The following is a 16,507-nucleotide window of genomic DNA, read 5'->3' on the forward strand; positions in this document are numbered from 1 at the left end:
TTCAGTTACATGGATAAACTGGAGAAGCTGGGGTTGTTCTCCTTAGAGCAGAGAAGATTGAGAGGAGATTTGATAGAAGTGTTCAGAATCATGAAGGGTTTAGATAAAGTAAATGAAGAAAAACTGTTCCCATTTACGGAAGGGTCGAGAACCAGAGGACACAGATTTAAAGGCGACATGAGGAAGAACTTTTTTACGCAGCGAGTAGTTATGATCTGGAATGGGCTGCCTGAAAGGGTGGCAGATACAGATTCAATCGTGGCTTTCAAAAAGGAATTGCATAAATATTTCAAGGGAAAGCATTTGCAGGGCTATGGGGAAAGAGCGAGGGAATGGGACTAACTGGATTGCTCTTACAAAGAGCCGGCACAGGCTCGAAGGGCCGAATGGCCTTTTTCTGTGCTGTAACGATTCTATGATTCTATGATAAGATGGAATCTGACTTTCCTTACTGAACTGCAAGTGGAGACCAGAATCAGGCTGTGTGTGAGATACAGGCCCAATAGCCCGATATGTAAATCATTCATGATGGTGATAATTAGTTCCAGGTGCTGATCAAAGAGTTGGTCCTTTGAAGGGCATAGTATTTTTACATATTAATTACAGCTCATGCTAATCAGATGCAATTATGATCGCAGATGTTGGCAAGTATTAAAATATATGAGCCTACAGGCAAATTCATTTTAAATGGCCGAGCCATCAAGGTAGCTTCATTCTAAGAGGAGTTCAGTGTACATTGTTTAAAAGCATGGAGAGGCATGTAAGGTATGGGAAAGATGGTTTGGATTTCCTACCTTCCACTGGAGAAGGGTCAGGCAGGACTTACGCCCTGTGCCCACCCTGACTTCAACCCAGTTTCTCAGGTCAGGGTTCACTATCTATGAAGGGGGGAGCTTGTCACTGCTGAAAAGAGAAATGCAGGCAGTGCTGCAGTGGGACACAAAAGTAAGGTTGTCGGAACAGAGGTGAGGGAGAGGTCCTCTCCCTCCGAAAGGGGCATCAGTGGGCCTTCCACTCCCTGCCCCAGAGACTAATACCACACTTCACCTGGCCGTCCCTGGTTTCGGCAGCAGCAGCGGGGAAAGGAAGGGCCCCTCACCTTTGTAATATCATTTACATGCGGTGGGATTAGAGTCGCCAGCTCTGGTTGGACATATTCCTGGAGGTTTCACCACATGACCTCCCACCTCCAACCGCCCCACCCAGCCAACCAGCCATTTTTCCCATCTCCAATATTTTTATAACTAATAAATGAAAATGTTCAAAGAAAATGGAGAAAACACATTTTTTTAATGCCGCTATGATTTTTCTCCTGGATTTGCTTGCAGTAGTGTCCAGGAGATAAAACTTTAATTCCTGGAGACTCCAAGACAATCCTGGAGGGTTGGCAACCCTAGGTGGGATAGTGAAGAGATGGCTGTCAGCCTTCTCTTCTGCAGCAGAGGAAGTAAAATCTAGGCTAAGACGAGGCTGCAGATTTCAGGCAGTATCGCAGAGAAAAATCCAGCCTGATGTGATTTCAATGGTCAGCAGATGTCAACACCAAATGGAATGTGAGCAGGGACCTGGCTATACCAATTGAGACAGCTAAGAGGAATTCTGTGCGAGTCATGTCCCATGTAACATCCATCAGAGGTGTAGGGAAAAGCTTAATGAAAAGTATATTGTTGTGGCACAGTTTTCTGTTCTAAACGTCAATTATTGTATCTCTAGTTTCTTGCAGTGTCTTTCTGCTTCTGTGTATAATCTTACTTATAGAATAAATTTAACCAATAGTGTTAGCCTTACACATTAGTCTGGTGTTGTGATATCTGCCATCTTTCAGAATGTTCAAGGGGACATGTTCTCTGTTGTGATATACAGTGGTTATTGGTCCCATGGCAATCTATCCCATCACAGCATGCATAACAGCGTAGATTTCTGTTCATGGGAAACTCTGATCTACTTATGGAAACTGCCTATGTAATGTGAAGACAAATCAAAAGACACAAATTAAAACATTGTCCTGTGCTACATTCTAAATGACTAAAACCTTCCAGAATGCGTGTCACTAGGCTGCTGCACACTTGAAGTGGTGATGACACTGAGCAATTTAATGAGGGTTTCTGAAAGTTCCTGGCTTGCTGCTCTTGGGATTGTGACATATCGGTAACAAAAAGAAAAGAGCACATGATAAGGCAATGCCCATAGTTAGGCATGATGTTACTGTGCAGTATATGGCACATGTCGTGGTGCAGCACAATCCTTGATTTACACTTGCTGAAATATGTGATTACAAACCTGGAGTGTATTCCTCTCCTCCAGCTTGCACATTATCAATGTCATGTATAGCTTCTCAACCAATGATCTCCATGATAGTGTCTTCGAAGGGAGTGGAAGTTTTGTCAGTTGAGAACCTTCACCCATCTGTGCTCTATGCCTTTGGCTGAAGGTGGCCTTTTTGTATAAGAATAACACAAATATGCTTTGAATGAGTGAATATCTGTGCCATTTAGTTTAAGCAGAAGCACAGCTTTATGGCCTTGTGCATCTCTTACCTCAATGTAAGGTATCTTGTTTGTAGAATGTGTGAGAGCTCCTGAGTGCATTGCAATTGTCAGCTGTAAGAGTAAATAATTATAGTCAGTCTTGAATCATTCTTATTTGCATGATTTTAGGCTTTCCTTTTTGTATCCTGCTGTGTGAATTCTCAACCATGCTCATTACTATCAATTACCTTTTATTTGCATATTGGATCAATTAGGGTTAACTATCCTATGGCACGCAAGTAAAACTCGTCTGACATCTGTAACTTACTTTGTCATCAGTCATTAACAACCTATTTGGCAGGCAGCAGTTATTCATGTTCATTCTAATTTCTCACCATGGAACTCTTCTACATGCCTGACGCCATCATATGTCCTTCCAGACTCACCTGGCATGTGACTCCATGTTGATCTCCCATACCTGCTGCATCCTCTGGACATTGGTAGCTTGCCCCTGCCCTCCATAGAAAGCACTTACTATGACTAATGTGATCTGCAGTCCCTGATCATAGTTCCTGCTTTACACCTTGGGATAGATTTTCCCTTTTGGTGCCTCCAGAAGCACATATCGGGAATTCAGGGATGTGCCTCCTATGATTTTATGTTGGAAATTATGTTGAACTTTTATAAAACACTGGCTTGGCCACAACTGGAGTATTGTGTCCAATTCTGGGCACCGCACTTTAGGAAGGACGTGAAGGCCTTAGAGAGGGTGCAGAAAAGATTTACTAGAATGGTTCCAGGGTTGAGGGACTTCAGTTACGTGGCTAGACTGGAGAAGCTGGGGTTGTTCTCCTTAGAGCAGGGAAGGTTGAGAGGAGATTTGACAGAAGTGTTCAAAATCATGAAGGGTTTAGATAAAGTAAACAAAGAGAAACTGTTCACATTGGCGGAGAGGTCGAGAAACAGAGGACACAGATTTAAGGTATTGGCAAAAGAACCAAAGGCCACGTGAGGAAGAATTTCTTTACGCAGCGAGTAGTTATGATCTGGAATGTATTGCCTGAAAGGGTGGCGGATGCTGATTCAATCGTGGCTTTCAAAAAGGAATTGCATAAATATTTGAAGGGAAAAAATTTGCAGGGCTTCGGGGAAAGAGTGGGGGAATGGGACTAGCTGGATTGCTCTTACAAAGAGCCGGCACAGGCTCGATGGGCCAAATGGCCTCCTTCTGTGCTGTAACCATTCTATGATTCTATGATTTTCCATCCATTAAAATTAATGGATGATATTTGCTCCCAGTGCATGAAGCTGTACATTACATTGGGAATGCTGAAGGAGACAATTTAATGTGATTCTCCATTTTTCACAGACATTGCACACAGCTGTAATGGCTCACAGTGAGTTATATACATTGGCTCAGTTGCTGTTTAGCCCACTTAAAAGCATTTTATCAGGTGCTTTTCAACTGGACCAATCAGTTTTTTTTTAGTTCACTTGAATTTCCAGAAAGCAATATAAAGTTGGCCATTCCTGTGAATACATTTAAATCCTCACCACCACCCCGCCCCCTCTCCCCAGAGAACTGAATCAAAGTACAGAAGATTAAAGCCACAATCTAATAAGCACTATATCATGTCCCTGGCAGTATCTTAGCCTCTAGGACACAAAAAGTCACATACGTACGAATCCCATTTAGTTGCCCTCAACCTTGCAAATGTTTTTAATGTAGAGAATCCTACCTAATAATCATTCAAGCTACTGACATATGCCATGCTCAGTAAAAAATAAAAATCCTTGCAGAATAATATTCCTTTCATTGAGTTCTTGGATTGACACCAACATGAGATGGAATCTAAGATCAAAGAAAATTTAGACAAGATTAATGAAGAGTTTAATGTCAAAACTTTAGCAATTAAACTAAACAAAAAACATGTGCTACAATACAAGTTCTTTAGATCTTTCCAGTTCTGTACTTATAAGAACATATTTCAAAGGAAATGAACTCTCAGTACAAATACTTGCTATTTCTATCTGAACACTTTGATGTGATGATTTTATGCACCAGATCTAAAAAGTCCATGTGAGGATAAATAGTAAATAAAAGTTTCGTTGAGAACCTGTCGTTTCTTGCAGAATAAACGATTGACTTGTTGAATATACAGAAATAGTCAGAAGCGATTTTTTTTTTTTACAAACTTGGAACTTAAAACCAAACTAAGTAGATCATGTAGATGAGCTAAATGTGGTGGAGTATCTTGGGAGTAGCCAGCACAATATGGTAAGGTTTAAGATCCAGTTAAGTGAAAAGGAAAAGGTAACTACAAAAACTAGAAGACCAGATTAGATTAGGGCAGATTTTAGAAAAGGCTGAAGTGGAAGGAGGTGTTGGTACACAGCACTGGAGAGCAATGGTGTGACGTTTATAAAAAAAAAGAGACTGCAATAGTATAGAATAAGTATATTTCATTAGAAGAGAAGGAATCTCCTCGTAGTTTTAGGGTGCCATGGATGGCCTCAAAATAGCAGAGAGCTGAAAATCAGCTCTGAAAATAGGTCTTATGATATGTGAAGACTCGGAGTCAGACTGAGAGTGCAGTGGTATATAGGCTTGTGATAACTTAAGTTGCAAGCAGACCCAAAAAATGATCACTTTTATTGCAGGGAAGAAACATATAGAAAGAAGCCCAGTTTGTAGCAGTGGTGGTTTTAGTAATTACTAAAGGGGATATGAGCACTGAAAGTATGTGATTTATTTTCCAGTGGGATTTAGGTGTATGTATTCCCTCACCTCGCCCCCTCCACTACCCAGAAAATTTAGATTTTTTCCATGTATGATTTGGTATATTTTTCAGGCATTTTTGAACTGAAATCTTCTACAAAGTGAACCTACAATTAACCCCACTGCCTTTGCAATCTACATTCATAAGGCAAAAGTGGCTCATTCCTGCTTTTGCCCCTGTCCCAGGCCCCATGGCAGCCCAGAGACAGCCAGGGTACTTACTGAATGTATGCAGATTTAACTATTTTAAATAAACTTATTTTTATTTTCGAATCACTTTAAAAAGGATGAGAGTAAGTCAATTAGTTGAAACAAAACATTAGAACCAAGTTCTGGTGAAGGGTTACAACCAAACCTTAACCTGTTTTTTTCTTCTTTGAGAAACTAATCAATGTGCTGTTCATTTCAAATACTTTCTGTTTTTTAAAACCTTAAAACATATAAGACTGGAAGTTACTGTTGGTGCTTATAGTGGACAAATGCATTTAAAATAAACAGGTTTATTGACCTTCATATTACAAAAAGGATATGGAGGCACTGGAGAAGGTGCAAAAAAGATTTACAAGGATGGTACCAGAACTGAGAGGTTATAACTATCAGGAGAAACTGACTAGGCTGGGGCTCTTTTTTCTAGAAAAGAGAAGGCTGAGGGGTGACCTGATAGAGGTCTTTAAAATTATGAAGGGGTTTGATAGGGTAGATGTAGAGAAGATGTTTCCAATTGTGGGGGAATTCAAAACTAGGGGTCATAAATATAAGATAGCCACTAATAAATCTAATAAGGAATTCAGGAGAAACTTCTTCACCCAGAGAGTGGTTAGAATGTGGAACTTGCTACCGCATGGAGTAGTTGAAGTGACTAGCATAGATACATTTAGGGAGACGCTAGATAAGTAAACGAGGGAGAAAGGAATAGAAGGTTATGTTGATAGGGTGAGATGGAGTAGGGTGGGAGGAGGCTCACATGGAGCATAAACACCAGCATAGACCAGTTGGGCCGAATGGCCTGTAACTGTGCAATTCTATGTAATTCTATGTAACGCAATCCACCAAAACAAAAGATGCAGAAATACCTGCATCAGACAGCTTGTCTTTTAGTGCTAAAAGACTATCATTAGAATAGGATTAGCTTTGTGATTCTTATGTAAAATGAATTAAATGCAAGTGCTGCTATTAATGTCTGTGACACACAGCTGTGTTTTAAAAAGATCAGAAATTTTTAGCTGGCACTTCAGCAGTACTGCAAATCCCTGACGGGTTAGTACATCCAGACTTCAAATGAAACAACAGGGCAGTCTGAAATAATTGAAGAGGTATAGGGTTACTCATTAAATTTGGAATGTGTTAGTTCTATGGCCGGAGTACAAAATAGCTGACACAAGTCCAAATTTCATGGAGCAGGGTAACTAGATGACAGTTACTTGGGGACAGTCCAATATAGGAAGCACAAAACCAGTTGGTGCACTTATATTGAGTATCTGACTAGTTAGCCCTCAAAGGCATTACGTTAAAATTAATAAAGGGTCAAATGAAGGGCTTGGGTCTCATGGGGTGTATCCACAGGGGGCAAAAACAACACTCTAAGTGATGGAAGATTGCTGACTTTATCATGTCCTCTACTTGCATAACTACATGGATACAGTTGGCCACATGGTGCTTGTTAAAATATAAATAGATTTTTTAAGCGCTCTAATGAAGACAACCTGCATGTTTAGAAGGTTGACACACTTGACCCCTAATCAGAAAAAAACTGGTGGGAGTCTCAATGCTTACTAACTTCACCTGGTTAAGTTATATTAGTCAGCAGTGCATAACTGGATGTACCACCTTGTGGAAGTAAGTAATTTCCATGTCAGGGGAAGGAAAAAGTCCACATAACCTGACATTTTCTGATGAATCAAGTAACCTAAGAACACAAGCAAACATGAAACAAGAGAAGGCCACTTGGCCCACCAAAGTCCATTCCTTCGATAGAACATCTGTGATCCACTAAACTTTACTTTACATATTTAAATCCAATGTCAGCACCAAGCAATCCCAGCTCAGATATAACACACTCCTTCAAGTTCCTCCACTCTTCCCCCACAATGTGCTTCATTCCCAACCTCAGAACAGCACCACCTGCTGCATTGTGGGACTCTTTGCACGCCAACCTTTCCCTTGGTCTCACTGAGTGAGATTGACAATCGGTACCAAATTGAAGGCAGTTTTACACTATGGGTTCATGCTCACTAGGAACTGTTTTGAAATTGGCAATTTCATTTTGCATATGGCCATTGAAGCCAACAGACAAAGCCAACAACTAGATTGACCCCCGCCTCAATGAATTTCGAGCTCGACACGATGCTGAGTTCTCCTTCCGTCGCCTTCGCCTCTGCGCTCACTTCTTTGGCCAGGAGTCTTCCCCCCGAACAGCGGACCCTTTCTCCCGCCTTCAGAATTCTTGTTCCATCTGGACCCCTCCCTTTGGCCTCTTACCCTCTCTTGATCATTTCAGTGGGAACTGCTGGCATGACATTGGCTGTCTCAATTTCTCTACACCCCTCACTCACTCTAACCTACCTCCCTCTGAACTTTCAGTGCTCCGATCTCTCAGGTCCAACCCTGACATTGTCATTAAACTTGCTGACAAGGGCAGCGCTGTTGTTGTGCGGTGAACAGCCCTCTACCTCACGGAGGCTGAACGCCAACTCTCCGACACCCCCTCCTACCTCCCCCTGGACCATGACCCCACCGCTGAACATCAAACAATAGTTTCCCAGACTGACACTGACCTCATCTCCCCTGGAGATCGTCCCCCCCACAGCCTCCAACCTCATAGGCCCCCAATCCCGCACAGCCCACTTCTACCTCCTTCCCAAGATCCACAAACAGGACTGCCCCGGTAGATCCATTGTTTCAGCCTGTTCTTGCCCCTTGGAACTTATTTCTTCCTATCTCAACTCTATTTTTTCTCCCATTATCGAGTCCCTTTCAACCTACATCTGTGACTCTTCCAACGCCCTTCGCCACTTCAATGGTTTCCAGTTTCCCGGCCCTAACCGTTTCCTTTTTACCATGGACGGCCAGTCCCTCTACACCTCCATCTTCCACCAGGATGGCCTGCGGACCCTCCGCTTCTTCCTTGAATGGAGGCCCATCCACCACCATCCTCCTCCGCCTGGCTGAACTTGTTCTTACGTTGAATAACTTCTCCTTTGACTCCACTCACTTCCTCCAAATAAAAGGTGTCGCTATGGCAACCCGTATGGGTCCCAGCTATGCCTGCCTTTTTTTGGGATACGTGGAACATTCCTTGTTCCAGTCCTACTCAGGTCCCCTCCCTCACCTCTTTTTCTGGTACATTGATGCTGTTTTCTGCTCTTGCCCCAAACTGAAAAATTTCATCAAATCTGCTTTTAATTTCCATCCCTCCCTCACCTCCACATGGTCCATCTCCGACTCTTCCCTTCCCTTCCTCAACTTCTCTATCTCCATTTCTGGGGATAGGCTGTCCACTAATATCTATTATAAGCCCACTGACTCCCACAGCTACCTTGATTACACTTCCTCCCACTCCGCTTCCTATAAGGACACTATTCCATTCTCCCAGTTTCTCCTTCTCCTTTCCATCTGTTCTGACAATGCTACCTTCCACACCGGTGCATCCGATATGTCTTCCTTTTTCCTCAACTGAGGAGTCCCCTCCACTGTAGTTGACAGGGCCCTCGACCGTGTCCACCCTATTTCCCGCATTTCTGCCCTCACCGCTTCCCCTCCCTCCCGGAATCATAAGGTGATTGTCCTCACCTTCCACCCCACCAGCCTCCACATTTAACATATCATCCTCCACCATTTCCGCCACCTCCAGCGCGATGCCACCACCAAACACATCTTCCCCTCCCCTCCCCTTTCAGCAATCTAAAGGGACCGTTCCCTCCACGACACCCTGGTCCACTCTTCCATCATCCCCAACACCTGCTCTCCTTCCCACGGCACCTTCCCTCCTCCATTCCCACTGTCCAGGGCCCCAAACACTCCTTCCAGGTGAAACAGTGATTTACTTGTACTTCTTCCAATTTAGTATACTGTATTCGCTGCACACAACGCGGTCTCCTCTATACTGGGGAGACCAAATGCAGATTGGGTGATCGCTTTGCTGAACATCTCCGTTGAGTCCACAAGCATGACCCTGACCTTCCGGTCACTTGCCATTTTAATTCTCCATCCCACTCTGACCTCTCTGTCCTCGGCCTCCAACACTGTTCCAATGAAGCTCAACGGAAGCTCGAGGGACAGCACCTCATCTTTCGATTAGGCACTTTACAACCTTCCGGACTCAACACTGATTTCAGTAGCTTCAGATCATAACCACTGCTCCATTTTTACGGACAGCAGGTGCCGGTAATGGTTCTGCTATTGCCATTTACAGCTCCTCTAGACCCATCTTTTGTTTCTTTACTTGTCCCATTACCACCCTCCTTGCCTTGCACCATCATCCCTTTTGTCATTTAACCACTCCTGCCTTCCACCCTACCAGAGACCTTCCCTTTTGATCTTTCATCCCCTCCCCTTCCTCCACCCATTTCCCTGGCTCTGTACTTGCTTAAAATGTGTTAAATCTTTAACTTCTTCCAGTTCTGATGAAGGGTCATCGACCTGAAACATTAACTCTGTTTCTTTCTCCACAGATGCTGCCTGATTTGCTGAGTATTTCCAGCACTTTCTGTTTTGATTTTAACTAGATTTAAACCTGGGTCCGAGAGGTGAAGGATCAACATATAATCCAGTTCCCTTAAAATTTTAACTTTTAAAGTTTCTTTAAGTCTCCATTCCCTCGATAAGAGCGTAGGCATATGACATGCTTTCAGACCCCTTTGAAACCATCCCAAGGTAACTCTTCCACTGGTTTTCATTCCATGCCTTCGAGATTGCCCTATGATGGACCAGTTGAGGTCGAAAACTCATTTTGGGGAAAGATTAACTCAGTCAATGTGTGTTAGGATCATCGTTGTGTGCTACATACTCCATAACTTTGATCTGGAAAGAGGTCTAAGCATGGTAGAAGAATAGCAGAATTCAGACGGCATGTTAGAAAGGAGAAAGGCAGTGAAAATGAGGAATTAGCACCTAAAATACTAGTGCAGCTTGAACAACTGATATGCCAGACACTCAAAGAAGATACAATTAGTTAAATGTCTGCACTTCCCCTTTAAAGAATCCTCCTGTCCATGTGTAACAAAAGAATTTGCATTTATATCGCGCCTTTCACAACCTCAAGACGTCCCAAAGCGCTTTACAGCCAGTGAAGTACTTTTGAAGTGTACTCACTGCTGTGGTGTAAAGAAACATGGCAGCTAATTTGCCCTCAGCAAGGTTCCATAAACAACAATGAGCTAAAGGACCAGATAATCTGTTTTTTATTGATGTTGGTTGAGGGATGAATATTGGCCAGGACACCGAGAGAACTCCCCTGCTCGTCTTCAAATAGTGCCATTGAATCTTTTACATCCACCTGAAAGGGCAAACGGGGCCTCGGTTTAACTCATCCGAAAGACGGCACCTCTGACAGTGCAGCAATATAGACCTTCTCAAAACTGAGGCTCATGCAGAAAAGCAGACCTTGAGAAGGTCACTCTTCCTGAGGATGCACTGTCAGAAGCTTCACCCCTCCGAGACACCAGCTCAGACGACGGCACTCTGCGTGGGCTATTTAGTGAGCTAGAAGGGTCGTCAGATAGTGAGACACCCAGCACAAGTGGGCAGTCCAGGAGAGACCTCGCCAGAGGACAAGGCCCTCTCTGAGCTCTGCTGGCCTCACATAAACAGCTCTCTGAGGTATTGGAAGGCTTGCCAAGGAGTTTCACCACTATGGCTGAATGTGTGGAGGACTCCACATCCAGCTTCTGTGGTGTCATCTCACATAGCATCACCACTCTACAGTTTACCCTGGATAATGTGGTCATGTCCCGGGATGCTGCAGCCAAGTCCTCACAGCGAAAGTAAATGCTAGCATGCTTTGCAGCTTTGGTGGAAGCTCAAACAGCTGCCATGCAGATTTTGGACTCCACAATGGAGAGAATGGTTGAACAAATGGGCAGGGGCTTTGAAGGGATTGGTCATTTTCTGCAATCTGCTCTCCTGCAGATCAGTGCAAGTAATGAGACCCAGCCCCAAGGGAGTGGCAGAGGTGCGTTGGGACCAGTACGCACTGGTCTCTCAGCATGTAAGCACGTCTTCACATTTGCCCCCCCTCATGCCATAGTGCTAGCAAGTCAGCTGAGCCAGACTATCCCAGCAGCAGTCTGCAGCAGGGCCCCCTCACAGGCTCCAGCACCCAGAAGTTACTAGCCAGGAGCATCTCAAGGGTCCCCACATGAGGAACAGCAGCCTTCCACCAGCTCTGCTCAGGTCACTCAGGGAGCACCTTGTAGGAGTAGTACAGTTAGCAAACCTTCTTTAGGGAAAAGCACTATGGGTGGGATTAATGACACCCTGGATGTGGGGGAAGCCAGCCACGGCAGCACAGCCGCAAGCTCTGTACTGTTGACTACTTATTTCAGAGAGGGAAGGTTATGTACTGCTCAGCCCTTGGCTGTGAACTGCAGACTTGAGACGCAGCTGATGTCCCCTGTAGCAGAGTGAAAGGCTCCAGTGACGTAAAAATCCAGGACTGTGGCCATGCCCCGTCTGGTCCTGCAGGCAGCAGGTCCTGCTGCAGGAGGTTGCATTGGTCTGCGACAGGCTGCCTGGAAAAGCACAGCTCCCTTCTGCATTGCTCCTCAGATAGGTCCAGGAAGGTGATTCTAGACCTGTGGACCCTTTGTGCTGGATATGGCCTCCTGCATGCAGCCCCCCTTATCTGTTATCTTCTGAGAGGTCCAGGTGCAGGTGGTGATGGTTGCTGTGGCTGCTGCTGCTTCTCCTCCTCCATGTCCTGCTCCATCCAGAACAAAGAAGCAAGAACGTCTCCCGTGGTAAATAGGGAAACCTGACTAAAGGATTGTAAGGTAACAAAAGTGTAGAAGTTGCCACCTGAAAGCTGGAGACTCTCCTGGAAAACCAGACAGCAAATGATCCTGTGATCCGATGAGCTGCAGCTTATACTGCTACAGGAGCTCTCAGACATCAATCACGCCAGGTTTTGCTGGCGGATCTGAGACTAAGTGGGGCATCCACAATTTGGAGTTAGAATGCAGTGGGGGCGGGTATGATGTCATCAGAGCGCAACTTTGACCTTTTAAATAGGTCCCCACTCGCCTGGAGCAGGCACCTGACACGCAGCCAGAATATGTTAAAATGGTGGGGGGGGGGTGGGAACGGTGCAGGAAGCCCCCAGATGCGATTTTAACCCCGCGTCCATTCCCAGTGGATGGGAATTGTCCCTGTAGAATCTTTTTGGCCCAATGATTGAAAACACCAAAAATCATGAGCAAACTTTTAGTAACTCACAGCACATCAACAGCAATTTCCTCTCCACTGCCCCTCACAACATTGCAACCTCTGTCTTACTGTTACAATATTACAGGAGATTTGCTAGTGTAGGTTAATAATGCTGAGTATTAGAGGTATGTTTTTGATGACATCATTATCATTGTTGATTTACTCTGTTCAGGATTATTTTTTGTTTCATGTTTTCTTAATGAGACTATTTTCTGGAATATTGTACTGTCTAGGAGAATGGTATAATAGAGCTCTACTGCTGTGGAGATGTGTGTAACAGTCCTATACTGTCTAGACAGAGGTATTTTATAGTACTGTATGGTTTGTATCAATATAGTAGTAGCGAACTTCCTAGAAGATCTGTATAACAGTTGTGCATCAGCTCAGAGATCTGTGAAACAACCTTATACTTTCTAGTGTAGGACTGATGTCAATATTGTACTGCCTAGTAATGTAGAGCTGCTGAGCTGAGGAGCCCAGTATGGCAATCCATACTGTTTAGAAATTAGTCCAATAGTATTGGACTGCAATCCTGAATGAGTGGTCTACTTTTTATAGTGTGTGGCCAGTTGAAAATTTCCTACGTTACAACAGTGACTACACTTCAAAAATACACCATTGGCTGTAAAGTGCTTTGGGACATCCTGGAGTCGTGAAAGGTGTTACATAAACGCGAGTCTTTCTTTCCCTTCGAAATCCTCGAAATATACTTTAAATTTTGTTGCCAAGATTAGGTTGCTCTGTTTTGTTCTACATAAAATCTTTCACTGGATGATTTGACAAGTTCAAAGAGTAGGGATGATGCTCATGTCACATCATCATGAGAGGGAATGTAAATATCACATTAATGTTTATGGTATATAGTTTATATTTTTGAATATTATCTTCTAATGAGGGAATGCCAGTCAGAATTTAAAATGTCTGGGGATTTACTTTAAATGGATTAGGCTGTTTGAATTCCTGTTTAATCTGTGTGAGCTAATTATAGTTATTTTTGTAATTTGCACCATGTTTGCAGAAGTTTTATTATAAGCCCTTTTTATATGCGCTTATTCACGTTTATGAAAGCAGTTTCTTTTCATTACAGAAATACCTATCACAGTTAGCTGAAGAAAGCCTGAAGGAAGGTGAAAGAGACAGGAATCCTGGAACAGAAGAGGAAGTTGGGATCATGCCACAGTTTGAAAGTAAAAAGTCTAATCCATCCTGAAACAACCAGTTAAGATTGACCTTCAGAGTCTCCAATATCAAAGAACCAATGGAACCAAGGCCTTGTTCTTAAGGATTGTTCCAGGATGTGGAGCATAAATACCACACCAGGCCGAGGAAGGGCTGACAGAAAGAGAGAGAGAAAGAGAAAGAGAGAGAGGATCCTCTCAATTACTGTGGTACTTTAGAAAGACACCTTTATCCTTAACCTTCATTGACCAGGCCAATCATATTCAGGGAATTTCTAGTTTCTAATTGCCACTGAGATCATGATTAAATGTATTAGTTTGCTGAAAGAATTTTACTTGGACCATTTCATATGGGTAATTAATTTATGTCTGAATAACATGTTGCTTGATTCAAGATCAGATTATTAAAATCAGTTTTTTTTCCAATTCTGTATAATTTATTAGAAACAGTGGAAACATTTGTTTGAAAACACTGTAAACATGTGACATAAAACTGAGTATTATTTAGAAAGTGGTATCAGGCAAACAGAGATGAGTTTAATAAACATTTTATTTAAAGGTTTACATTGATCATTTTATTGCTCGAGACTTATTTGATTATTTTACCAGTTTTCTCCCCCCATCTCACCTGAAGGCACTGGCTGATGCTGGATTATGTTCTACAGGTGCCAGCAACTCTCCGTCACCTAGTCCAAAGGTCATTCTTCACATGTGGGCCTAGACAGTGAGTGCCAACAGCTTATTTGACCATATTGGACATCACAGCCGAATCTGATCCTGTCATTTAAACCAAGGCTCCCTCTCAGTCCTGTACACCCATCAACCCTGTGCTCTCTGACCTACATTAGCTCCCAGTCCAGCAACACCTCAAATTTAAAATACTCATCCATGTGTTTAAATTCCTGCATAGCCTCGCCCCTCCCTTTCTCTGAAACCTCCTCCAGCCTTATAACCCTTTGCGAAGTCTGCGTTCCTCCAATTCTGGCCTCTTGTACATCCCCGATTTCATTTGCTCCTCCATTGGTGCCCGTGACTTCAGCTGTCTAGACCCTAAGCTCGCTCCTCCTTAAAACCTACCTCTTTGACCAAGCTTTTGGTCACCTGTCCTAATATTTCCTTATGTGGCTTGGTGTCAAATTTTTTCTGATTACGCTCCTGTGAAGCACCCTGGGACGTTTTACTACATTAAAGGTGCAATATAAATGCAAGTTGTTATTGTTGGTGGATATAAAAGATCGCATGGCACTACTTGAGGAAAAGCAGAGAGTTCCCCGGGTGTCCTGTCCAACATCTCAAGTATCAATCAAAACCACCACCAAAAAACACCAGTGTCTACCGTTATACATGTCAACATCAAACAAACCTAACTCAATGCAGAATAAGACAGTTTCATATGCTACATGTGTAGAATAGATGTGATATTGGGAGAGTAACAATATTAACTGAATCCCTTGATTTGCCACTGCCTTCTATCACACTTCATAACATGTGTTCATCTACATAATCCTGAAGTGATGCCATACTTTCCAATGTCATGCAACAAACATTGTTCTGGATCAGTGACTCTTCCTGCCACCCATGATGATGAAGACCCTTGTGGTTCCCTTCATAGATCCCTTGGGGTCCAATTTGATATGTATTGAGGGTGGTCTTTAAAAGACAAGTCACACATATCAAACTTCTTGGAATTATTACTTGAGATGTAATAGATGAGTGTAAGGTAGTGACTATTAGTTGACTAGATAATGGAAAATAAAGAGCATTCTAATTGGATAGTTGGACCAACAGGAATTGATTCTGTGACCTCTTATATTTATTAATAACCTTGAGACAGTCATTCTTATGGATGGTATCAAGTTCTGAGAGAGGGTGGAATATTCTGAGGAAAGTTATGGCAAAGAAACCCATCAACAATTAACAAGCAAGATTACTATCTAACATCATTTAATATGAAGAATGAATGGTGAAGCAGATTGGTGCTAAAGTATCAGAAGACAAATTCAATAACACAGTAGCAACTTTGACATGGAAAACACATCATAAATTGGCTTCTAAACTTTCAAAGTTTTGTAACCCAACCAAATGTAGGTAGCCTGTGGCTATTTAACTATTGTGAATCATAGAATGTAGCTAAATTACACAAAATTTTAAGTCTGCAATAACTGATTCCTTTTTAATAGCATTCAACCAATACTGCAGCACAATAACAAAGACATCAAAAGTTCCTGACAGTTACACTGCAGCAGTGATAGGAAATAGAAACTAATCACAAAGGTCAAACCACAAACCACCTTGTTTGATATTTCGGTCTTTTGTGTCTTACTTACTTATTGTTTGTCAAACAGTATTTTCACAAAAAAGAACCTAGGCTTAAACATTACCATTGATGTGGTGCAGTGTATTGGAGCCCCAAAGTTCTGAGACTATGCCATTGAGTGGTTAGATGTAGCTTTTCACCTGCAGTTCGCAACCATCTTCAGTCGAGTGGATGATCCATCTCGACCTCCTCCCGAGATCCCCACTATCACAGAAGCCAGTCTTCAGCCAATTCGATTCACTCCACGTGATATCAAGAAATGGCTGAGTGCACTGGATACAGCAAAGGCTATGGGCTCCGACAACATCCCGGCTGTAGTGCTGAAGACATGTGCTCTAGAACT

General features: G+C 43.0%; 1 protein-coding gene across 2 annotated transcripts in view; it reads left to right on the forward strand.

Annotated features, from left to right (window-relative positions):
* Nucleotides 1-14,409, forward strand: part of rbm20 (RNA binding motif protein 20) — a 191,741-nt gene extending 177,332 nt beyond the window's left edge. For both annotated transcript variants that reach the window (XM_068002111.1, XM_068002112.1), the window contains exon 14: nt 13,757-14,409. In XM_068002111.1, the coding sequence (XP_067858212.1) occupies nt 13,757-13,879 (123 nt within the window). In that variant the 3' untranslated portion in view covers nt 13,880-14,409. The remainder of the gene's footprint in view (nt 1-13,756) is intronic.
* Nucleotides 14,410-16,507: the final 2,098 nt, after the last annotated feature.

This window comes from Heptranchias perlo, chromosome 21 (genome assembly GCF_035084215.1).
Source record: "Heptranchias perlo isolate sHepPer1 chromosome 21, sHepPer1.hap1, whole genome shotgun sequence".
In the NCBI taxonomy this organism is placed as follows: Eukaryota; Metazoa; Chordata; class Chondrichthyes; order Hexanchiformes; family Hexanchidae; genus Heptranchias; species Heptranchias perlo.